Source organism: Euprymna scolopes, chromosome 11, assembly GCF_053919585.1.
Source record: "Euprymna scolopes isolate OS-2025 chromosome 11, ASM5391958v1, whole genome shotgun sequence".
In the NCBI taxonomy this organism is placed as follows: Eukaryota; Metazoa; Mollusca; class Cephalopoda; order Sepiida; family Sepiolidae; genus Euprymna; species Euprymna scolopes.
In genome coordinates this window covers 65,596,559-65,623,342 of record NC_136492.1, presented here as the reverse complement: position 1 = coordinate 65,623,342, position 26,784 = coordinate 65,596,559, and the positions used below count along the sequence as shown (strand labels likewise).

The window sequence follows — 26,784 nt, the reverse complement described above, 5'->3', positions numbered from 1 at the left end:
AATAGGAACTGGTCTATAAAGCTCAAATTCTCATTGCTAAAAACATTAATCTCTAAGAGGTTTTGTCCATCATTTTGTTGTGTTCAAGTTAGTAATCACCCTATCATTGGTTGATCTGTAATGCTCAAGTTTGAAATCACCCTTTTGTCAGTATTTCATGCTCTTTCACGGTCAGTGGTTTGTCATGCTTCAGTTAGAGAGTGTCCTTTTGTCAGTTGGTCATGTTCCAGTCTAAAATTTCCAAGCATTTGAATTGAACGGGTGCATCTTAAGAATGTGTACTTGTTTCTTTATATTGTTCTCTACTAAAGAGGAAAACGTAGCAACAAATTTGTTGGTCAATGGTCACCTTTTTGTTTCTTGTAAAAGGTTTTTAACCGTAACAATGAACTTTCCCATGCTCGCTTCTCTCGCCTTCTCCAGACCTATTAGTCATTTAATGCAAATATTGTTTTTGCCCTTTGAACAATCAATTCTCACTCCGGTTTATCATTGGCACAGAATGGGATTTCCATTTGTGTTCAGTACAATGAAAACGTATTCACCATACAATATAAAAAAAAAAAAATGGGCACTTTTTGATGATATTTTAACTTATCAGCAAAATTTAAACCGGATGTGCCACTTAATGGCATGGATTCTCACAAAATAAAGCACTTGTGATTAACTAAAGAATAAAAACGAATCATCTTTTTTTTTTTATGTGTGTATAATGCAAAAAAAAAAAATGTCTACTCATTGTGTACTATTGCAGTTTAATGAGTAAAATAAAACTCATGGTCTACAATTGAGTGTATATCAATCATGGATTAAGTAGCAATTAGCTATCCCGAATCACCTTAATTCCTATTTGCATACCTTCTCATGAGGATAGTGTTAGATATAAAGTAGGTTTTTTTATGTGAGGAAAATTCGGCTCCTCAACGAGGGGCACTTTGAATTACGACAAAGATTTTAAAATTTCTTCGGTCTAGAAGGATTTCTCTTTCACTGGTCGAGGACAGAAAAGACAATGTACCTATTTACTATGCCTCCCCACGGGACAGAGTTAGACACCAGGGTCGTTTTTTAACGTGGAGAAAAGGTACAAAAATAAAAATTGTCTCAGTCGTGAAGAATTTCTCCTCCGCCAAAAGAGAACAAGAAAATGAAGTGCAGCATCTGAAGAACAGATGGTATTTATTTGCTCCCCTACCGAGCAAATTAGGCACAAGGCCGATTTTTAATGTGAGGAGTGAAGGGGAAATGGGGACCAGCTCCCCGGGGAGTAGGGGAGCTGGATAGTGACAATTGGTATGAAGGGTTGCCCCTACATTGACCAAGGTCTTATATGTGGGGTCGCCCCCACATATGGTCTTTGCTTGCAGTATCTGCCGGAACAGATGGTATTTATTTGCTCCCCCACCGAGCAAATTAGGCACAAGGCCGATTTTTAATGTGAGGAGTGAAGGGGAAATGGGGACCAACCCCCCGGGGAGTAGGGGAGCTGGATAGTGACAATTGGTATGAAGGGTTGCCCCGACATTGACCAAGGTCTTATATGTGGGGTTTCCCCCACATATGGTCTTTGCTTGCAGCATCTGAAGAACAGATGGTATTTATTTGCTCCCCTACCGAGCAAATTAGGCACAAGGCCGATTTTTAATGTGAGGAGTGAAGGGAAGGGGAAGGGAAAAAAGGGACCAGCTCCCGAGACGTGGGAAATGGGAGCTGGTTAAAGGTCAGGCATGTGGGGTTGCCCCCACATCTGGTCTTTGCTAGTCATAGCTAGTCATAGCTTGCAGCATCTGCCGGAACAGATGGTATTTATTTGCTCCCCCACTGAGCAAATTAGGCACAAGGCCGTTTTTAATGTGAGGTAAAAACCAGCTCCCCTAAAAGGGGTCACTCTGGTTACCAAAAATAATAATTGTCCCAGTATAGAGGGTTTCCCCTCCATTGACTGGTACAAATTATCTTAAGTGCAGTATCTGCCGGAACAGATACTACACGTTGAGATATTAAATCTTTTATTCATGTTAAAAAAATACAGTAAAAATCAACGATGAACAAAAAACTTATACTACACTTTGATCTTGACCAAAAGGCCAAGCCCGGAAGATCCTGCAAAAACTGGTCAAAATAGTGAAACTTCCTTGAATTTCAACTTGGGATGTTTCTGTTACTTTTTCACTAATGATTCTATCATTTTGTTGTAGGTTTTAATTGTGATGAACTCGTGTTTCTGGATAATAATGCATCTTGTCACAAAGGAAAGAGGTTAAGACTTTTTCTTTGGGAAATGTGTAAACATGAACAGTGCTGCAAGTTTAGTGGGGTACGTAGCTGCATACGACAAACGGCAGATCTTCACTAGGAAAAATATTTAATTAGAAGAGGGACCATCCAAGAAATTTAATTTATAAAACTCATGTCTATCTGTCTCCATTATTTATTTTGTTTTATTTTTTTTCAAATTGCATCTCCTCCGGAACGAAAGGTCATAGAGTGATTCTAAGCAGCTCAATGATTGCATTTGTTTGTGGATCATTTTTTATGGGTCATTAGCCAATTAAAATAGTAATTTATAAAACTCACGCTGTCTGTCTTCATATTATTTTCAAACTGCACCTCCCCCGAGATGAAAGGTCGCAGATCGGTGCTAGGCGGGTTAAATGATTGTATTTATTGTAGACCGTCTTTATGGGTCTTTAGCTGATAAAATTAGCTGCTAAAGGGTCAAGAAAATAACAAGAAATTGGAAGTGGGCAGGTGTAAGTTCACATAAAGTTCTCTTGAACGTATATGCATTTATACATTAAGGTTAGTACATTTTTAGCTATTTCTTATCCAACTAATGATAGCTCAAACGATAATGACTCAGATTTCAGTGTTATAAGTTTTGGTTTCGGTTTTGATTCAAACTGATGGCACCCAAGTCATATATATTTTTTTTTTTACTTTTTAAATTATATATTGGGTACAATATAATAATCAATATAAAATTGACTATAATAATAAATACGAAATATACATGAATTAAAATATATTTACGCATATTTTACGACTGGGCAACGCTGGGCGCCGCCTGCTTGTGGAAAATAAGTGGATTGGGATTTTATTTCCCAGAATTTGATTCGTCTGGGATCACGTTCACTGTCCCGTGAGAGTGGTGGTGGGGGTATAATGGGTACCTAGATCTAGTTTATCTACTATAATAACTTTAATGAATACGCATTGATTTGGTTTTATTTTTATCTACTATTAATGGGATACAGACATTATTTTACACCAAGCTCTTCACCAGAGAAATGACAAGTAAATACAGTTATGAGCCTAATGTTGCGTATTTTGGTGTGACCGCGCCAACAGAGATGCTATGTGGTGGAATCTTAGCATCCTGGCACGGCACCATAAGATTTTGGTGTACGATAATCATATTATTGCTCAGAGTAGCAGTTGACCATTCTCTGAACTAACGTTGTCTTTAGATCTTTGATCTGCTATCTTGCCTCATTAAAGTTAGTAATTAATTCTCTGTAGAGAATTAATTATGTAGACTTCAGCGGGGGGGAGGGGCATAGCAGCCGAAAATTGAACACTTGACTAAAAAAGTGAACGCTGCATTTTATATAATGGAAGTATTTATTTTAATTACTGCATTTTGAAAAAAAAAAATCGTTTGCGCTATGCAAAATCGCCCATGTCAGTGTTTGGCCAGAATTTCAACAACTACTTTCTCTCTTGGCGACGAAAATAGAGAAAAAGTAAGGATTAATAGAAAGAGAAAAGAGGAAAATGAGAACTAGTTTTTTCATCCAGCGACCCACACTTACCCCTTTATCGCCACCATCAGACCTTTCCACACTGAATAACCTTGGTTATTAACAAACGTGCCGAGAGGGGGGCAAAATTTGATTGACATGGCTTCCTTTTATTACTGGGTACAAAGTATCTTGGTTGCAAAAAAACAGCGTCATGTTCAACCAATTTCAAGTCCGATTCTAGGTCCTGTCCCAAAATTAAGATATTTTTAATATTTTGTGCCATGCAGCTAGTTTTTAATAATAATAAAAATAAATATGTAGTTTTTAATAATAATAAAAATAAATATGTAGTTTTTAATAATAATAAAATAAATATGTAGTTTTTAATAATAATAAAAATAAATATGTAGTTTTTAATAATAATAAAAATAAATATGTAGTTTTTAATAATAATAAAAATAAATATGTAGTTTTTAATAATAATAAAAATAAGTATGTAGTTTTTAATAATAATAAAAATAAACATGTAGTTTTTAATAATAATAAAAATAAACATGTAGTTTTTAATAATAATAATAAAAATAAACATGTAGTTTTTAATAATAATAAAAATAAACATGTAGTTTTTAATAATAATAAAAATAAATGTAGTTTTTAATAATAATAAAAATAAATGTAGTTTTTAATAAAAATAAATATGTAGTTTTTAATAATAATGAAAATAAATGTAGTTTTTAATAATAATGAAAATAAATGTAGTTAATAATAATGAAAATAAATGTAGTTTTTAATAATAATAAAAATAAATATGTAGTTTTTAATAATAATGAAAATAAATGTAGTTTTAAATAATAATAAAAATAAATATGTAGTTTTTAATAATAATGAAAATAAATGTAGTTTTTAATAATAATAAAAATAAATATGTAGTTTTTAATAATAATGAAAATAAATATGTAGTTTTTAATAATAATGAAAATAAATGTAGTTTTTAATAATAATGAAAATAAATGTAGTTTTTAATAATAATGAAAATAAATATGTAGTTTTTAATAATAATGAAAATAAATGTAGTTTTTAATAATAATAAAAATAAATGTAGTTTTTAATAATAATAAAAATAAATGTAGTTTTTAATAATAATAAAAATAAATGTAGTTTTTAATAATAATAAAAATAAATGTAGTTTTTAATAATAATAAAAATAAATGTAGTTTTTAATAATAATAAAAATAAATGTAGTTTTTAATAATAAAAATAAATGTAGTTTTTAATAATAATAAAAATAAATGTAGTTTTTAATAATAATAAAAATAAATGTAGTTTTTAATAATAATAAAAATAAATGTAGTTTTTAATAATAATAAAAATAAATGTAGTTTTTAATAATAATAAAAATAAATGTAGTTTTTAATAATAATAAAAATAAATGTAGTTTTTAATAATAATAAAAATAAATGTAGTTTTTAATAATAATAAAAATAAATGTAGTTTTTAATAATAATAAAAATAAATGTAGTTTTTAATAATAATAAAAATAAATGTAGTTTTTAATAATAATAAAAATAAATGTAGTTTTTAATAATAATAAAAATAAATGTAGTTTTTAATAATAATAAAAATAAATGTAGTTTTTAATAATAATAAAAATAAATGTAGTTTTTAATAATAATAAAAATAAATGTAGTTTTTAATAATAATAAAAATAAATGTAGTTTTTAATAATAATAAAAATAAATGTAGTTTTTAATAATAATAAAAATAAATGTAGTTAATAATAATAAAAATAAATGTAGTTTTTAATAATAATAAAAATAAATATGCAGTTTTAATTTAACTTATTCCAATGTGTTAAATGGTTGATATCAAAGAGAATTGCCAAGCAAGTGTTCCAACGAAGCATTGATGGAAAAAGAGAAAGTGTAAAAACTGAACTGGGGACAGAAAATTGAAAGATATTTGATTGTGACGGGAAGAAACTGGAGAGAAGCTATGGATATCGTAGTTACAAACCGAAAACGATGGTTTATATTAGTTGCTTCATGCGTCGCAGGATGCGAAATTCCTAAGTTCTAGTAAGATGTTAAATATAGAGAAACTGAAATGATTCCTTCTAATAATCATAATTCTAATAATCATAATTCCCTTAAAAAAAAAACGTTTTTTTTTTTTTTGTCTTTTGTTTTTTATGTATTTCGTTTGTCAATTAGAATCTTGATCGATTTTGATAACCAAACCGAAAAGTAGTAAAAAGCGTTGCTAATATCCGTCGTCGTTTCTGTATACAAGCACAAGGCTCAGAAACCATTGTATGGGAGCGTAGGGGAATTCACCTGCAGACCAAACTTCAAGTATATAAAGCTGTAGTTCTTATTGTCTTCATGTATGCTTGTGAAACTTGCCGTATATGACGGACATGCCAAAAAAACGGAACCATTTCCATATGACCTGCTTCCGTAGATTGTTGAAAATCAAGTGGCAAGACAAGATACCAGACAGCGAGGTTTTAGCCCGGTCAAACCTTCCGAAGAAATTAATTTTTCTCTCTTCAATCGACCTGTTTAAATATATCTTTCTTGTGGTCACTTGGCCTTATTAGATTCCAGGACAAGAATTCGTCTAGTCCGGCGGAGTATCCAGCTTTGTGCTATTACTAGAGGCAATATCATCTGAAGAAGGTGCAGTATTTATCATATAAGCCTATGATCAACGTTTAAGGGCTCTAAATTTTTTCCCCCCTTGAGCGCAGGAGGCTTCAAGGCAACCTCATCCTCGCTCACAACATCTTCCATGGGCGGTGCGGCCTGGATCGGGGCCTGTTCTTCACCCCTACCCCAGATCGTGGGCTCCGTGGGCACGTGAAAAAGTTCTACCTTCGGCGGTTCCAAATGCTTCAACGCCAAGCAGCGTTCTCAGTTCGAGTGGCATCTCCGTGGAACCAGCTACCCGATGAGGTCGTAAACTACCCATCACTACACTACTTTTCCCCTTTATTAATGGCAGTTGCTTGTGCGTTTATTCTTTGTCAATTAAATGAATGAATGAAAGCCAATATGTAGCCATACAAAGGAGATCTTATTTGTGTTCTGAATACCATGTTCTTTTGAATATTTGGACAGGATTTACTTGTTGGGAAGTGTGCCCGTGCCAGGTTGTCCTGACAAACCCGTGCACAGAGACGCCTTAGACACTCGAGAATAGTGCCTAGAAGGGCATTCAGATTTTCTTTTGTAGACAAATTTATGTATCAACTTGTGCAGATTTAATCGAGCGATTGTGCAACATATTTTCCATACTCAGAACGCTCTTTTCAAGTTAAATGTAAAGTTTTTAATGTTATCTTTTTTTATCTTTCAGAATTTTTTCGAAAACTTTTGAAAAAATCCTACAATGAATTACACATGATGTTTGTGACAACGTACGGCCTATTGTACCAACGGAACTCTCGTTTATTCTTGGAGCTCTATACCAATCTGAACGATTATTACAAGGGACGAGACATTGATCTTGAGAAGGCTTTGCGGTCTTTCTTTATTAACTTGCTGAAAAAGATGTTCGAGTTGCTGAACCTTGCCTTCAAACCCGATGGACCCTACCTCGACTGTGTCGGCTCTAAAATGGATAAATTTAAACCCTTTGAAGATATTCCAAAAAAATTGGCCGCTCAAGTAAAACGAGCTTTCATTGCTGCAAGGACTTTTGTACAAGGATTAACAATTGGGCGCGATTTTATCAACGCAATTTCGAAGGTAAGTTTTATTTTCATGCTTGTGTTGCTATAAGGTATAGTTTGTCTTAAACCAACTTGGTACACTATAAAAATATAAAAACTAGACTGAATATGCTTCAGTTGATCTTTCTTTCTACCGTCTCTCTGCCTCCTTCTTCCCCCTCTTTCCTTTCTTTTTTTCTCTCTCTCTCTCTTCTCTCTCCCTCTTTCTTCGCTATCTGCCTCTTTCCTCTCTCTCTCTCTCTCTCTCTCTCTCTCTCTTTCCTCTCTCTCTTTCCTCTCTCTCTCTCTTTCTTTCCTCTCTCTCTCTCTCTCTTTCCTCTCTCTCTCTCTTTCCTCTCTCTCTTTCCTCTCTCTCTCTCTTTCCTCTCTCTCTCTCTTTCCTCTCTCTCTCTCTTTCCTCTCTCTCTCTCTTTCCTCTCTCTCTCTCTTTCCTCTCTCTCTCTCTGTCTCTCCCTTTCTCTCTGTCTCTCCCTTTCTCTCTGTCTCTCCCTTTCTCTCTGTCTTTCCCTTTCTCTCTGTCTTTCCCTTTCTCTCTGTCTTTTCCTTTCTCTCTGTCTTTTCCTTTCTCTCTGTCTTTTCCTTTCTCTCTCTCCTTTCCTTTCTCTCTCTCCTTTCCTTTCTCTCTCTCCTTTCCTTTCTCTCTCTCCTTTCCTTTCTCTCTCTCCTTTCCTTTCTCTCTCTCCTTTCCTTTCTCTCTCTCCTTTCCTTTCTCTCTCTCCTTTCCTTTCTCTCTCTCCTTTCTTTTTCCGTTCTTTCTTTCTTTGTTCACGCTCTTTCCTTCCAAATAATACTTGTATGAATAATATATATATATATATATATATATATATATATATATATATATATATATATATATATATATATTACGACTTAATTCAATATGTTGCCTTCAGCACCGGTTTTATCATTCTTGATCAAGCCTGTGTTTACAGCGAAATACCGAATAAAATCATGACTATTAAGCTCTTTTTTTTCCATGTTTGTTACCTATACATTCTGTGTATTATCACCCTCTAAATACCTCGCACACACACACGTGTACATTCCTTTCTTGCTTATTAGGTAACTATATATTATTTTGTTCTATGTTTTTTAACCAATGCACTCTGTGAACTCGGCAGTTATCCAGCATCCAAATCTTGGAACTTAATATCATTCGTCTGATTCTTCAACTGGAACCAACGTAAATGAATAAAGATATCTTTCTCTAGAGCACAGAATTGCATCTGCAGTTAGAATTACCATTCTAAAATATAAGAATAACTCCATCTAAGAAATCAAAGACTAGATTTGTAATTCAGATTTGGGTGAATAGGGTATCCATCCAGAATTCTTGTGATATTTGTCTAATTAATAACGAAGTGTATCCAAGTTTCTAAATTTTTTAGATGAGGATGAGTTATTATTTGGATTCTTCGGACTACTGTTCTCACTTTGAGTGTTATTTTCACATTTCATAGAATTTAATACGATATGGGAACCGTTAATCTATTATACAAATCTTACCTGTCTGTTTAAATGTATGTATGCATGCATGTATGTTTGTATGTTTGCATAAAACTTTCGACAGAGGACGGATTTTCACGAGATCGGTATCGTTTTGAAGCTCGACCTTTCGGAAGATACATATAAAAAAACTGGCTAAAAACATTAATTTCTTCCCCCTTAACTGGGCAGTTTTCTACAAGGAGGGACCTTTTTTTTTTTTTTTTTTTTTTTTTTGTTTATTTATTTTTGTCTTTTGGTTTTTTGCATCGCCATTTTTGCAAGTCATCGTATCGGTTGGAATGACTTTACTAATTTCAACGTTCCGATCTTCCCGTCGCGTCATGGAGAAGGGGTAAGATGCCAGGTTTTCTTTTACTTTCTTTTCCACCTTCACGTCATGGGTTCAAGCCTGCCTGCCTACTGCTTAGATATAATATACATTAAGTAAAAAAAAAACACACACACACACACACACATATATATATAGTAATAATAATTAGTAATAAATAAATTTACAACTAGAAATAAAATGGGTTTAAGGCTCCCAAAATTCATACTAGGGCTGTCTGCAAGGTTAAAGTACTTGGGAAAATCAATTGTAAAAGGGATATTCTCCTGAATATCGAAGGTTCAATTCTCGGTGGAGGCAAACGAAAGATATAATTGCGAATTACTTAAGACTTCTATCCAGTCATAGCTAATGGAACAAGAGCATGCTACCCCCGTGAAGTAAATAAAAGGTTCCCTTCGAAATTTCATCAAAATTCCTGAGTTCGACAGAAACATTTCTGAGTTTGACAAGCTACATCTGCAGGTCAGAAGCCACATCTACCGAAACGTTGTGAAAATGTCACTCAAGATGAGAAAAGTATTCTGATGAATCCAAATAATACGAAAATGAATCTAATGCCCAAATTTTGTTGTTTGATGCTACCCGATCAGGCTGTCAAAAGATACTGGCTTCCTGACCTAAAATGCATCTAATATTGAGGTTGTATTGTTTTTTATTCCCTTTGCAAAAACTCGATCATATTCTACAAAATCGAAAACAATTTTCCTCCACAAAACAACCAAACCAAACACCATGAATAAATATTTAAAGATATAAACAACTTGAAAATATAAAAACTTTTTTTTTTTTCAAAAATTACTAGGTTTGACATTAAATAACCCAAAACGGGTTGATATGCTGTAAAACAAAACAACCAAACCAAACACCATGAATAAATATTTAAAGATATAAACAACTTGAAAATATAAAAACTTTTTTTTTTTTTCAAAAATTACTAGGTTTGACATTAAATAACCCAAAACGGGTTGATATGCTGCAAAACAAAACAACCAAATCAAACATCATGAATAAATATTTCACAACTTGAAGCATAAAACTTCTTTTCTCCCCCCCCCCCCCAAAAAAAAAAATTACTGGATTCAACATTAAATAACTCGAAAGGGGGTCATATGCCGTGAAACAAAGCAACCCAAAACCAAACCCAATTTTGTGAGCTTATTTTCCAAAAAGAAAAAAAAAATGGTTACCAATGATTAAATTTGGAGATGAAAATAATTTCTCCCCAATAATCCCCTAGTAACTTTTTTTTTCTTGGTTTCTCCGTAAATGAATATTATGTGACCGAGGCCAGGAACTTAGGACTACTCAAATAGACCAGTACCGGATTACTTAACAAATTTTTTGTCCTTGTACTATATAATTGGATTTCGAGTTATTTAAAAAAAAAAAGAATTTTTTTTTTTTTTTTTTTAAGACGCTGACGTACGTATGCCTGGTCGAAATTAGTATAAATTCCAAATATTATGAAAAACGATCTAGTAGAAGAGGTGTTAGATTTTTTTTTCACAAAGAAAGAAAATCATAGACATAAGCGGTCAGATTTTCTATTTTTTCAATGGCGCATGTCAATGAAAGAAAGGGAGATAAGTCGGTTTGTCATACAGAATTGATCGTACAACTCTTTCCTATTAAAACGTACGATAAAACTCGATAAAATTTACATTTTTACTTGTAAGTTCGATATAGTATGTACGTAAGGAATAGTGTATTAAGTTCATTTGTTCGAAATCTCATTATATTGCACAAGCATCAGATTTTTAAATTGTCAAGGTGCGCCACTTCTTGTGCCTTGGTTTAGTGTCACATGTTGCCCCAATGAGGAGGTAGTGAAAACCTCAAAGAAAAATGATTGAAATACAAAGTATGAAAGTCTACATTAAATAGTGCGTTTGAGTAGGCAAATCGAGACTGGCTGTTAATATCTTTGGAACTCCTGTTTGTAAACAAAAAATCTGTGGGGTAAAAGTAAAGAAAAAGAAACCCTTTTCAGGGTTTGGGGTTAGGGGTTGATTATCTTAGAAAAGCAAAGGAGCATTCCTTTCCTATTTAGGATTTTTTCGCATCAAGAAGAGTTCTAAGCTGTCTTTTATCTCCCCCGAAAGTCATACACCTTACGATTCTTCAAGCCCCACCCCATCTCTAAGTTGCAGGAGGTGTTCATGTATTACACAGCAAATTAACTTAAACCGTTTTCATTTTTTTTTTTTCATTTTTTTTTTCTAACAGAGGCCGCCCGACCTTTAAAATACACTTAATATATTTTAATTCATGCAGATTTCGTATTTATTATTACAGAATCATAGACACCTCTAAAATTCACTAAAGAATTATCCCCTCCCTATATGTAACACGATGTAACTTTACCATAAGTTAATATTATCAATATAACGTTTGTACCATTTGAAAGAAGGGCAAAATAAACTAGTAATAATTAAAAAAAAAAAAAATTCTGAGCGTACTAAAATAATGAAAATACGAGACAAAAATCGTGTTTACATAATGGATGCTTTAAAAAAAAATGTTCCCATGTAGTAAGCATTCCGAACGCGAAAACATACCCGTGTTAATAAATATAATCTGTTTAATTAATTTAGCAAAATCAAATAATGGTCAAATTTTCATGAAATTTTCGATACTTATAAATTTTAGAATGAAATTACATATAAAATGAAGATTTCATAAAATATATGAGAATTTTTTTTTTTGTGCGTGCTCACCCCTCCCCCACCATATTTATTTTTTTCGAAATTTGAACAAAATATATTTAAATTGAGCGAAATTTCTATTCATCATAAAACATAAGCTTTTAAATAACTAAAAAATATTTATTTTTTAAGTTTAAATGTACATATTGAACAAAATCTTACCTTGAAATTACAATTAAAAAATTGATATAAATTTAATATTTTTTTTTAAATAGCGTTTTTTTCCTAATTAATATATACTATTATCAGTTGAATTTTCAAGAAAAAGAAACTTCATATATATATATATCTATATATATATATATATATTATTCAATTTTCACCCCAAATAAGGCACAGTGCCACTTTGAAACAGGGGGCTACTATTAGGGACTTAATTAGCAGGATCATTATGAAGGGAGATGAGTAGAAAGATGTTTGTTAATATTACACTTGAACTTCTGCATATTAGTGCAGTTGGGAAACCAGAATCTCGGAAGGGAGTTCAAAAGACCCGCAGTTCTGGGGAAGAAACTATTGGAGTAAAAGGATTTCTTGCACCTAGGGATCTCTACTGCAAAGGGATGAGACTTAGTAGCTTGTCGGGTTTGTTGGGGGTAGTTACGTCGGGGAGGTACAAGTGTTTGCAGTTCGTCAGAGCATTCAACATTAAAGTATTTGTAGAACAGGCAGAGGGATGCAACATCTCGTCGATGGGACAGAGACTGAAGCCTAGATGACAGTTCAGGACCTATCAGGTTAGCGACTCTCTTTTGAACCCTGTCCAGGAGTGAGAGACAAGCAGCAGATGCACCAGCCCAGATGTGACAACAGTACTCCATACATAGGCGAATGGTGGCCTTATAGAGGTATAGGATACTGTTGGGCGTAAGTAGTTTTCTAGCACGGTAGAGGGAGCCAACCTTCCTTGCAGCAGCCTTGGCAATGCTCTCAATGTATCTATTCCAGTTCATATTCCCTGTAAACGTTAGGCCGAGGAGTTTAAAAGAAGTACTTTCAGGCAATGTATTCTTGGCCATTGCTATTGGTGGTAGAGAAGGTTTCTTGTAGTTATTGAAGGAAACAAGCTTAGTCATAGCAGCATTGAATGTGACCAACCATTTTTGTCCCCATTCCACTACGGATTGGAGATCATCCTCTAGTGTTTCTGCCATTTCCTGGGATATGTGTTCATTTGTTTTCCCCTCATATCTGTTATAGAGAGTGGTGTCATCGGCAAATATAACCATCTCCGAAACAATTTTATCAGGGAAGTCATTTATGAATATCCGGAATAATAGAGGTCCAATGATAGACCCCGGAGGTACTCCCGCATTTAAGCAGAAGTACCCGTCGTTGACTGGGTTAAAAAACAGCCTACAGAAAATGGACTGTGATTGATGAAAGTATGATAGGTTATGAAAAGGAGGGGATTGTAAATATACTCAAAAATTTTACCCTAAGCAAAATATAATGAAAGTAAAGATAATTTTCGCGAAAATATATTTTTTTATATTAACTTTGTTTCCATTCGTAGCCAAGAGTGATCAACAAAATGATGTTTCTTACAAAGAGAAAATGTTATATATCATATAAATATACAAGAAGTAAATGTTACTATAGTCAATAAAAGTTACTTTTATGGTAGAAAAGTTCATTGGTTTGCATTTTTAAGTAGTTTGTAAAAAGAAAATTTTTTAATTCACGAACCGGTTTTAAAAAATCAAAATGGCAGTTACTTTGAAATGGAGAGCCCCGTTTTCAATTTGAAGGAGGGTCACCTGAGCATTCTGTGTTAACAATTTAAGAGATTTCCGTCAACGTAAGGAATATGTATAAACATATTTTAATGTTTTCTGTTATTTTGTGCTGGAGAAATATTCGATTATGGCATGTGTAGTTTATATAAAAATTCATTTAAGTAGTTATCGCCTCAAATTTCGTTTTCATTTCAGTTCGCTGAAATTATTTCAAGTAAAGAGCATTAAAAACTATTTCAAAACAAACAAAAAAAACATGAACTGAACTTTTATTGACTATGGTAACATTTATTTCTTGTATATTTATTTTTTCGGGTAGTCGTTTGTTGGTTTTTCTGCTAAACACTCTTACTAAATAATATCGACGAAATATCGAAAAGCAAAGAAACAAAAACAGTTTTGAAAAAGCTTCGTTTCAGTTTTACAGTACTGAACGGTGTAGTATTGCGCCGTCGGATTCAGGGTTGTACTATTGTCATGTAAAGAACATGCAGATAGGTTGTAATCAATTGAATTCCTTCTAGTACACTGACAAAAAAAGCTTAAACAAATATATAAATAAAAATAGAAAGGTTATGTAAATGTTTTTAAAAAGACACGTAATCACGTGAGCAGGATGTTATCCTTCTTTTGACACGATAACAAGTAACGTTATTTTTTATTATTTATCTATTTTGGAAAGAGTGTCAGAAGTGGAGAAGGAAAAAAAAACAAAGTTATACAAAATTTGTGTCGAGAATTGTCTAAACTCCGACTTTTTTTTTTTTTTTTTTTGGCTTTCACTTTAATAAGAACGTGAATTTATGAGGTGAATTTATTCGACACAATATGATTCAACTCTAAAAAATAAATAAGTGCTAACTTGAATTAAGATTAAAGTTAAGGTGTTATTGTGGACCCTTACCCCTTAAAAAAAACCTTGTTAAACTTTGTGACATATTTACATTCTATGGAGGTCAGGCGCGAATGAACACCCAATAATTTTATTATACCATATTTCTTCAAACTGAAACATAATTATCAAAGTATACTTACGCAAATAGATATGAAAAGTCTTTGTTAAAGTTTGGGCCATATTTCCATGGAGTACATGCTCGAACGTAGACCCCACAATTTTATTATACCATCCCTATTTAAGTTGAAACATACCTATCAAAGTATTATGTACATCTATATCAAAAACCCTTGTAAACGTTTTTTTTTTTATTTTATTTTTTATTTCCATACTTGTGGGCCAGGCGCGAACGCAGACCCCCACAAATTTTATGAACCACCGTTCTGCCAGATCAAACATATCCATTCCTGTGCCTCGATACAGCTACTATCATTATTTTAAAAAACTGATTACATATAGTCAACCATATAGGAGCCTATGCGTGACCACACACACACACGCGCACACACACACACACACAGACGTTCAGCTTTATATTATATATAGTGACCGCCAAACGATCGAAAACTTCTTAAAATCTATGGAAATCCGTTATTTCTGAACAACTTTTGGTTTTATCAGAAAGATAAAACATTGAAGTTTACCTTAAAAGCAAAATAATATAATACTTTTCCATAATTTTTAATAGAATTTTAAGTTTTAAATTTTTCAAAAGAACGCGTTTAACCCAGTTTTCCTAGAATGTAAATAAAATATAAATATATTTTTTAAAAGGTTTTCGAATCAGTTAAACTAAATTTTTATGTCTAAATAAAATTTGATATGATTTGCTACAAAAATATGCAAATATATTATAATAAATTCAAATAATTCCATTTTTATCATGAATTCGTACATTTTACCTACAGCCGCCATCTTGGATTTTAAGTATGGGAACCGAGTCGCGTCTAAATATTTATTTAAGCATCTTCATAATTTTTAATGTAACTAGACAGGCAAATACATTTTTTTTAAAACAATTGAATTAAATTATGATTACAAACGACATTTATGGCAAAATGTTATTTTTAGCTTTATTATTTTTTTCCTTCATAATTGCTCAATCAAGCTTTAAATTTTTCTAATACTTGTTAAAAGTAAAGAAAAACTGCTTTTTCTTTTACATCTGCTTTTTTTATTTTTACATAAATTTGTGAATTATATTTTTCAGTTTTAACATCAATTTTAGTCAGTTTTTAATTTCATGATTATAATCATTTTTGCTTATTTTCTAATTAATAATAAACAATAGACCCCACACTCTTTTTCCATAATGTAGATCATACTGTATTTTCCCCAATTCTTTATTGCATAAATCAAGTTGCCAAAGACTTTCATTAGAATTTGGTGGCTCTTAAAAGGGCCGTTTTTTTTTTTTTTTTTTTTTTTTTTTTTTTGGTAACCCTTTGGGGGGATGCAACTTGAGATGTCACAACCATCATCTACGGAAATCCCTGTCTTCATAGTTATAGTTAATTTTCAAAAAGGGAGATAACAATTTTTTGTAAACTAACCGGCTACCGTATCTTGAAAAAATCTCACGTAAAAACGAAACTTGCAGATATAATTAATACTTATAATTTTCAAACCGTGCTTTTTTTTTTTTGTTTTTTTTTAATTTTCATTTTTTTGTATCGATTCTTTGAAGCATTTTTATGTGCTGATACATGAAAGTATACACAGTCTAAAATTAAATTTTTAATTTATTTTTAAAGATTTAAAGCATTTATTTATATTCTGTAGTTGAATGTCTTAATAATTTTCTTAACCCATAATTTCTAGTTAGTCGTCTAGGTTGCATTTTCACACTAATCTTACCAAGACATAGATAAACGGAGACGAAATATGAGACAAATGTTTAATTTTAAAAAGCCATGTAAGGGGATCGATATTTCGCTTTCTATTTTATTTGAAGCTTAGTACAAGGGTCTAATAGTAATCCTTGAGAAGGTTTGTGATTTGTCTGTTCTTTTTAATGGTTTGTCCCTGTATATATATATATATATAAACTGAATGCAATATAGAACTAAAATATGGGCTCTTGTCCAGAACTTCCCCTCTAATAAGAAATAACCTCTATGATGTACGTACCTGTGACGAAACGATAATATTACATTTCAAAAATCACGTAGATTTATCGAGTAGTTTTATTTTAAAGTAAGAAAATAATTTTTAAGCGATTAATGAGAATTCAGTGACATTACAACATAAGTATATTAAGTATAAATGCTTTGGTTTCTGGAATTTATTTTATTTATTTTTTCAAAATAACGAGAGGGACGATCACTCGTAGGATACTTATAAAATTTGATTTTCTTATTTTTAAAAAATAAAACTTCTTGGTTGATTTTTCGAATATGATATTTTTGTCTCGTTGTGGATGCGTACATAATACGGGTCTTTTATTTTTATATTAATATGAGGGCGGATTCTGGACAAGAACCAACAAAATGTTTGATTTTGTTTTTCTTTCTGTCGTTAGATTTGTAACATGATGTTTTAGAAGCCATATAGCACCCCCTCCGCGCCACCCGCCCTTCGCCAAAGATGTTTATCTTTTGACCCTGAAAAACTTCTAAATTTGGGATGGCAAAGACGACTTCCTTCCTGCTGTCCCCCACCCCCGCCGCCACAGCATACAGAGAGAAAGAAGAAAAAAATGCTTTCCGAAATAGGTTAGATAAGTAAATCTGATAAAACTGATGTTACCCCCCCTCGTCGCCTCACTCCACCCCGACCATCTCCATCATCTCAGCCCCTCTCCGTTCCCCCTTTTGCTAAGGTGAGCTTTATAAATACCTGAAGTCACAAACTATAAACCAGACTTGTTCCGTTTTTAAGCCTATGAAATTCAAAGGGTGGTTCATAAACTTGGCCATTCCTTATTCTGAACAAACGTGTTTGTGTGTTTGTACTAAGTGGTATTCACCTGGCGTTACTCGTGTGTAGATATGCTGCTTACGTTAATTTTTTTCTCTTTTTAGTGTGTGCGTGTGTGTGTGTGTGTGTGTAAATGCGCACACTGGTGAGTTATATCCCAATAACCAAAAAACAAAATCAGTCCACAATCATGTTTTGTTTTTTTGTTTTTTACCTTTTTATTTTGTTTTAGTTTTAATTATTTTACTTATAGGCGAATGCCTATATTTTCCCCCATAAATGTCTTACGCGTGTTTCGTTGTGATGATGAAAAATACAATCGATTGTGGCATCCTACAACTCATCAGAGACACATTAAAAATTGCGACGAATAAACGAAATAAAAAAGAATAATACTTAAGGTCAGAAGGTCAAAGTTAATATATACACTAAATATATATTGATATATGTACTATATCTATATTATTTTCTCTCTCTCTCTCTCTCTCTCTCTCTCTCTCTCTCTCTCTCTCTCTCTCTCTTTATCTGATATATACAGGGTGACAAAAAAAAAACGGGCCTAGGCATGGTTCAGAGGCTAAAGAATGAGGGTGGAAAGTTAGGTTTTGGTTTCGATTTCGATTCTAGCTGATGACACTCAAGTCATATATATTGATCTCACTACTATATATTAGTGTGGTACGATATCTTCACGAACCCAAGTTGGCCGATGGTTTCGTGATCACCACATGTTTCGACTGTTTTTTCTGTTTCCATCCACGCTTCCCCGGGGGAGAGTTACGTGGTTGAGGGACGTCCTGAGAACCAAACCAGCTGCCCGGAGAATAAACAATATCCAAACGATAGCACATGGAACATCAACGCAACAGTTCGAGATGTCGCCGGCTATAACTGGCTAGCATGGGTCGCTTCTCGTCTTCATTACGTCGTTACAGGCGTCTTCCCATCGTCGGCATTAATGGCATGCTGAAATTTAACCCTTATACAAAAATAGCAAGCAAATGCATTTTTATAAAAATATAATTTAAGATTTAACAAGGAGGAGCATATTTTTATAAAGACCAGTTGAAACCAGGCGCATGCTATGTCGCGTCCGCAGACTCCAGAATATAATAGAATTATATTTAATTTTCTTTCTTGATTGAAAGAGAGAGAAGGGGAGTAAAAGAGAAAAATAGAGAGAGAGAGAGAGGGGAGGACATTCATACATAACGTTTAAACATTGTTTTGTTTTTGTATCAATGAGTTCTTTCGGGTTTGACCTTTCAAATTCTAAAGTCTTATATCGTTTTGCCTTGGTTCAATATTATAAACAAACTGCCATTCTTGGCTTGAGTCATAGCAGAACATTTTCAAAATCACAAACACCTGCTTAACACATCTGCACCTCACGAGTACAGACCAAGTTATGCACAAGGTTTATTAATGTAGAGACCCCAGCTTTCTCAAAAGGAGCTACGTCATTGTGCCACATTAGGTTCACTATAATCATCGATAGAGAATTGGCTCTATAATAATAAATACGTAATATACATGAACTAAAATAAATTAAAATATTTAATCATATTTTACGACCGGCCAACGCCGAAAGGTCTGCAAGTTATATATTAGCTGATATATCATACTGTACTAGAGTGACTCAACGTTTATTTTTCTGCAGCTTTCTTCTTATATATTTTAATGGCACAAAATACAAGCTAAAATATTTAGTTTTGGGATTGAAAAAGCATGGATAACAATAGGTTTTGAAAAGTAACCTCATTATTTTATTCTCTCTCTCTCTCTCTCTCTATCTCTCTCTCTCTCTCTCTCTCTCTCTCTTTTACGAGACTGGTTTAATTTCAACGAAAACTGATTGAAGATTTAGCATCATCCTCCCCAAAGGACGACAATTGCTTCAGTCAAAAAAGTATTCATTTTTCTCTGACCGAAGACAGAACAGTTGCTACACTATGAATTATGTGTTTGCAAATATAAAAATCAGTTTCAATTAGCAACGAGTGTGTTTTTTTTGGGGGGGGGGGTGGGGGGGGTGATCATTCTTGTCTTACTCTTAACTAGGACTATTTTACTTAAAATATCCCCCAATGGTTTGAATTGAATTTAAAAAGCATCCCAGGCCATAGGCCATAAAAGTTATAGACATTCGGTCATTCAGTCACAAAATAGCATATTCAAAAAAATAAATAAATAAATAAATAAATAAAGCCTTTTTGGTACTGTTTAGACGCAGCAGCGACAGCAAATGTATCTGCTGCTTGAATGAGGAAAGAAGTCGATACGTAAAAACAGTCAGTTTATTATTATACAAACTGCTAACTAACATCTCTTGCGGACAAGAGTCAAATACGTCCTTAAATTGAGTACTGTTGCCACATCTGGGGAGGGGCTGCTCATAGCACACTTTCCTGCCTTGACAGGATGCAAAACCAGTTCCAAAATGTGGTTGGCGATGTCCTTTTCTATTTTCTACTATCTATTTCTCGCAAAAAAGACTTAACGAGTCAATCTCTGATCTATCCTTGTTTTTAAGGCAGATGCTTAGCTGAGCTTCAACCTAACGTTTCACCCTCTGTAAAACATCCATGACCAACACTCGTCTAGCTACAACCACTGCCCACGATTTCCCTTACTCTCTACCTGTACAGAAAACTAAACGAAACCCCAGTGAGCAAAGGTTCTTTCCAAGAGTTGTCCGTCTGTAGAACACAATACCGCAGGGCTACTTCCCAAGTAACTGTAACATTGTTGCTTTCAAATCTAGCGTAAACAAATTCTTGTTGGCCCGCATTTGCAAATTTATTTCTACCAAATTTCCACCATTAAAGTTTATCAAGGTATGCACTCCTTAACCATTATCCTCGAGTTGCCTCTGTCTTTATAAGACGGTAACTCCTTTGTGAAAAAAGTGCATACATACACTCTCTCGGTAGTAATATAGTCACGCATACATACCCGCATATCCATGCCTGTACAGTCTACATGTAAATGCACAATGCGCCAGCCGAAATTAGCATTTACTTAATTCTTTCTTACACGCTAAACAACTGTTTCATTCGAAACGTTCCTGGACTCTTTGAAGTCTAATTCATTGCCAACGTTTTATTTTAAATTGTTTTAACAAGTTGGCAATAAAAATTATTTTAGGTTGTAAACTTTTTTTCTTTTTTTTTTTTAAATTCTTTTGTTTGATAATACATATAATAAATGAATTTCACCTTGGGTTTACTTTCAGCAGTTTCCTTATTTTAGCTTTCCTTATTTTGCCCTTTAGTCCTCACATTCCACGAGCGATGTTTCTTCTATAGCAGAAAGAATTGCTGTTTTCTGGTTCATAAATTAACCACGTAACATTTGTTGGCTACTTTTTTGGATCTAGAAGTAGTAATGTTTGTATAGTTTGATTTCTTAGTAGGTCGATTGAAACCCCTGTGTTTATTAAAAAGTGCTGAATGGCGGACAGAGCAGGTATATAGTCTTTTTATTATACAAACATTATTGGTTATATATGCGCATTGAAACATGAATGCACATATGTAGCCAATAACATGTGCATGATAAACATAGTACTAGCTTAATATCGGCGTCGACAGCGTGTTAAAACTATTTCGTTACTCTCCCGACAATTTCTCATTCTTTTTATAAAAATACTTCGGACTCACTTTTTCTCCTTGAACCCATTTGTGATTAACTACACAGAATTTTTGCCTTTCGGGTTACTTCGGAACATCTTTCATTAATGGGATGTTTTTGGATTCTTTATTTTTACCAACATTTTGGATCTTACTGCCTTTGGATTTCCCACTCGTCATTGATTTGAACATCCATTTGCGGAAATTATTTTTCATGTTTCCCCCCCCCCCAAACATTCTGCTTTTCACCGTTTTTTATTTTTACGCTAATATGATCTACTTCATACTTGCGGTTTCATTAAATACTTTTCAAGCAAAATATCATTTTGCTAAAGCCTCTCCTCTGATGAAAGGAAAATATTTCTTTCAAAACTCCGCAGATTACGGACCATCGATTTTATTTGTGTTTTCTTTCCGAAGAATACATGTTTCTAATTCTTGCCAAAGTGTTTTTTCAACATATTTTATTAAATTCTTGTACTTTTGTTCTTTTCCTCAAACGAAGTCACCACGTTTATCATTTACAAAATTAACTTTTTGTGAGTAACATCGGATGGAAATCACATCTGACGAGTTGATGAGACAGAAAACATAAAATTATAGAATTGCCATCCCATTAACGAAACAGCTGTAATGAATAGATCCAAGATGAAATAAACAAGAGTTATATAAAAGAAAAAAAATGTAAGTCTTGGAATTTCAACAAAATTTTATACTATATATATATATATATATATATATATATATATATATATATATATATATAAATATCCGTAACCAAACAGATAAAACGATAATAAAAAAAAAAAATAAAACATATATAGTGTATTGTGATTTTCTAGATGGTAATACAATGAAATTCTGGTGTTTAAAAATAGTGTTCAATAAGAAGTAAGGCTGTATTAGTGTGTTATTTTCTTTATACAAACATTATTGGCTACATATGTGCATACATGTTTAAGGTGTGATTTCTTTCGAAACCAAGCGCCACCAGGCCACTAATCTCAACTGGTTTCAAATGTGCATGTACAGAGTTCTTCATTTTGAAACATTTTTGAAAGAAATCATAACAGAAACTTGTATGCACATATGTAGTGAATAATGCTTGTATAAATAAAGAAAACTATACATTATATATATGTGTGTGTGTGTTAGTTTCTTTCATCAAACGGTCTCACGCCTTGTTTGAAGCGATTTCCATAAAAATTTGACATTGACTGCGATTTCTGCAACAATTTTTTTTTTTTAAATTTTACTATTGTGATCACTACCTCACTCCAAAACTATTAAAAGATGAATGAATATGGATGTTGTGAGGAAGGAGAAAAGAGTATAAGCTATGTTGCTAATCATCATAATTATTCATCAATTTTGTACGAATTTGGTGATTATTGTTGGCATTCGTTTCTCCGATATCTTTCTAGTTATAACTTTCTTAAAAGACACCACATACTTATAGGAAGGATTATGTGAAGGTTGCTAACAGCCTAAGTAAAAGTGTTTCTGTGGAACGAACTGAATTCGAACTTAGCCAGGGTGTCAGTTCGTGTCGTTAATCACTTAAGCACCATTATGTCTCTCTCTTTTGTTGTTGTTGTTTGGAAAGGACGGGGTTTAACTTTGTCTACATTTATCTTTCACAAATCCTAAAATCACATACGTAAAGACGATGTGTGTATCCCCGGAAATAAACTCAATGGAAACATTTTCAGTACATTTCCCTGCTGTCAAAATGCGTTTACAATACAAATAGACAAAGAAGAAAAGAAAGCAAACATTGTCACTTCCGGTCGGTGACGAAAGGTGAAAAGTAATTTGTTTCTTGACTAACGAGTTTCGTTGTTGGCCCATTTGCTTCCATCATCCCACCCTCGAACTTGAACCTTTTTTTATGCTCAAGGAACCTGTCAGTTTAACACAGCACCTCATGGGTCCCAAAGCCTCACATTCTTCCGGATAGAGGTGGGTATGCGTGGTTTAACTATGTTTCGTGACAAAAGAACATCCTAAAATTTGATGAGATGGTCTCTTTATGACCTTCAAGCACTAGCCATTCAAACTGTTTTGTCTCTCCTTTTTATGACATCAATCTCTCTCCCTCACTTCGCCCTCCCTTTCTTCGTTTTTCTCTCTCTCTCTTTCTCGGTTGCCACCTCTCTCTCTCTCTCTCTCTCTCTCTTTCTCGGTTGCCACCTCTCTCTCTCTTTCTCGGTTGCCACCTCTCTCTCTCTTTCTCGGTTGCCACCTCTCTCTCTCTTTCTCGGTTGCCACCTCTCTCTCTCTTTCTCGGTTGCCACCTCTCTCTCTCTTTCTCGGTTGCCACCTCTCTCTCTCTTTCTCGGTTGCCACCTCTCTCTCTCTTTCTCGGTTGCCACCTCTCTCTCTCTTTCTCGGTTGCCACCTCTCTCTCTCTTTCTCGGTTGCCACCTCTCTCTCTCTCTCTTTCTCGGTTGCCACCTCTCTCTCTCTCTTTCTCGGTTGCCACCTCTCTCTCTCTTTCTCGGTTGCCACCTCTCTCTCTCTCTTTCTCGGTTGCCACCTCTCTCTCTCTTTCTCGGTTGCCACCTCTCTCTCTCTCTCTTTCTCGGTTGCCACCTCTCTCTCTCTCTTTCTCGGTTGCCACCTCTCTCTCTCTCTCGGTTGCCACCTCTCTCTCTCTCTCTCTCTCTCTCGGTTGCCACCTCTCTCTCTCTCTCTCTCTTTCTCGGTTGCCACCTCTCTCTCTCTCTCTCTCTCTTTCTCGGTTGCCACCTCTCTCTCTCTCTCTTTCTCGGTTGCCACCTCTCTCTCTCTCTCTCTCTCTTTCTCGGTTGCCACCTCTCTCTCTCTCTCTCTCTCTCTTTCTCGGTTGCCACCTCTCTCTCTCTCTCTTTCTCGGTTGCCACCTCTCTCTCTCTCTCTCTTTCTCGGTTGCCACCTCTCTCTCTCTCTCTCTCTTTCTCGGTTGCCACCTCTCTCTCTCTCTCTCTTTCTCGGTTGCCACCTCTCTCTCTCTCTCTCTCTCTCTCTTTCTCGGTTGCCACCTCTCTCTCTCTCTCTCTCTCTCTCTCTCTCTCTCTCGGTTGCCACCTCTCTCTCTCTCTCTCTCTCTCGGTTGCCACCCCTCTGTCTGTCTCTCTCGGTTGCCACCCCTCTGTCTGTCTCTCTTGGTTGCCACCCCTCTGTCTGTCTCTCTCGGTTGCCACCCCTCTGTCTGTCTCTCTCGGTTGCCACCCCTCTGTCTCCTTCTCTCTCGGTTGCCACCCCTCTGTCTCTTTCTCTCTCTCGGTTGCCACCCCTCTGTCTCTTTCTCTCTCTCGGTTGCCACCCCTCTGTCTCTTTCTCTCTCTCGGTTGCCACCCCTCTGTCTCTTTCTCTCTCTCGGTTGCCACCCCTCTGTCTCTTTCTCTCTCTCGGTTGCCACCCCTCTGTCTCTTTCTCTCTCTCGGTTGCCACCCCTCTGTCTCTTTCTCTCTCGGTTGCCACCTCTCTCTCTCTCTGTCTCTCTCTCTCTCTGTCTCTCTCTCTCTCTCTCGGTTGCCACCTCTCTCTCTCTCTCTCTCTTTGGTCGCCACCCCTCTCTCTCCCCCCCCTCTCTTTCTTGGTCGCCACCTCTCTCTCTCTCTCTCTCCTTTTTTCACTCTTATCTAGCCCATTCACTATCGACGTTGTCCTCTGCGTCTTTTCTTGTGATCTTGCACACACACACACACACACACACGCACACACACACATGACATAATCACGTTGACACACCTGTTCTTCGTAGATCACCGCAGTTAAGCAACGATGAGCCTGGTCAGTACTAAATTGGTGACCATTTGGAAATACTAGGCAATATATGTATTGCACTAGGACGTAGAAATTTCCAGGTTTAAGATTCGTACAGACCTAAAACGTTTTTGAATTTTTATTTTTGCATTGAAAAGGCCTTATTTCTATTATTACCTGGAAAAATCCTTGAAAATATGAAAAATGTGTTGAGCATTTCTTCAAAAGGCATTGAAAAATGTATTTATGTCCAGTAAAAATTGGTGTCGAAATATTAACATTAAAAAATAATTTCATAGTATTTATTTCAATTTTATTTTAAATAAAAAATGCTATTAAAGTATTTTTTTAAACATTGAAAATGAAATCGAAATACTTTGTTCTGAAATTGCATCGTTTTATTGTAGATACAAGAGTTACGTCCCTTTATCACAAAAATATTTCGTGTAGTTTCGTGATAAAGATTTAAATCTCCGTCTATTTTATGTTCTCATTAATAATTTAATTTGGGGGAGGGCAAAGGAGAGGAGTAGTGTCGGCCACCATAAAAAATTAACCCTTCCTCTCTAAAAAAAAAAAAAAAAAAAAAAAAAAATTCTGTCCTTGAACGGATGGGACTCTCCAATGCCCCCCCCCCGCTCCCACACACAAAAAAAAATATGAAAACCGAGGAATATATAGGTTCTTAAAAGTGACTGCTTTGTTGTAGAGTGCAGTTTTATCTAATATTTTTTTTTTTTTTACAAACGCTGTGATAAAAGATTTTAAAAGAAATACAATTTGAAAATTGAAAACAATTTATTTTTGCTTTACGTGTTTATGCGTCAAGTATTTGCGTATAAACAATTTAATATTTAATCGAAAATATAAGCATGTAAAGTTACGCTAATATTGGTCGTGAGTAGGTAATCATCTGTCAGCCATGTTATTTCTTTCGGAAGTAGTGTTACAACTGTTCCGGAAGGAAGTACCGGAAGGAAGTGTTTAATTTCAGATAAATAAGAGCCGGACACTTGCCTTCTGCATTTTAAACCTCAGTTCAAGGCATTAATATTTTTTTTTTATCTATATTAAGATATTTGATGTCAGAGAAGCCCTTATTTAATAGTTCCGTGCCTAATTGTATGTATTCATGATAAATAAAATATCAAACTGATATTATTTAAATCTTGAAAGAAAAACGAGATGGCTTCGATACGGTGAAATGAAATATATATTAACAGAAAATACGGAAACGTATATACTGGTTGAGTGGGACTCCACTCAACTGGAAGGACAAAATAAGTCTGGACCTGAGATTCCCTCTGAGTATCAAGTCCAGACCGCTCGATAGCAGAAACTGGTTATCGTAAGAATCTGCAAGGGTGCCACCCCAACACAAGCAAATAGATTGTTTTCGTTCTTTTATTTGTAAAGTAGAAAAGTTCTGACAATGATTAGTATTTTGGGTTATCTCCTATAAATTATAATGGTGCATCTTATATATATATGTGTGTGTGTGTGTGTATTCAAGCACGTCTGATTATTAAACACGACGGAATTATTCTTTTTTCAGATTTTTCTGGATATCTTTTCCATTCACCGAGCGGTCATTTTTATTTCAACTGGCATGTTGTATAAAATGGCGCCCAAAGTTGTTCAGCCATAATCTACTTTATATTAAAATCGGAAGAAAAGAATAACTCTTTCATGTTCAATCAGACATGCTTGAATAATGACTTGCTGCCAATGCATATATATATATATATATATATATATATATATATATATATATATATATAATCAAAATGTGTAAACGTCTTCTCTTGCAATGTTAGTTTTATTT

At 34.2% G+C, this 26,784-nt stretch overlaps 1 protein-coding gene across 2 annotated transcripts in view; it reads left to right on the top strand.

Moving 5' to 3' along the window:
- LOC145287896 (glypican-6-like) overlaps positions 1-26,784 on the top strand; it is a 296,452-nt gene that overhangs the window by 142,696 nt on the left and 126,972 nt on the right. For both annotated transcript variants that reach the window (XM_080135836.1, XM_080135835.1), the window contains exon 3: positions 7,104-7,495. In XM_080135836.1, the coding sequence (XP_079991962.1) occupies positions 7,104-7,495 (392 nt within the window). The remainder of the gene's footprint in view (positions 1-7,103; positions 7,496-26,784) is intronic.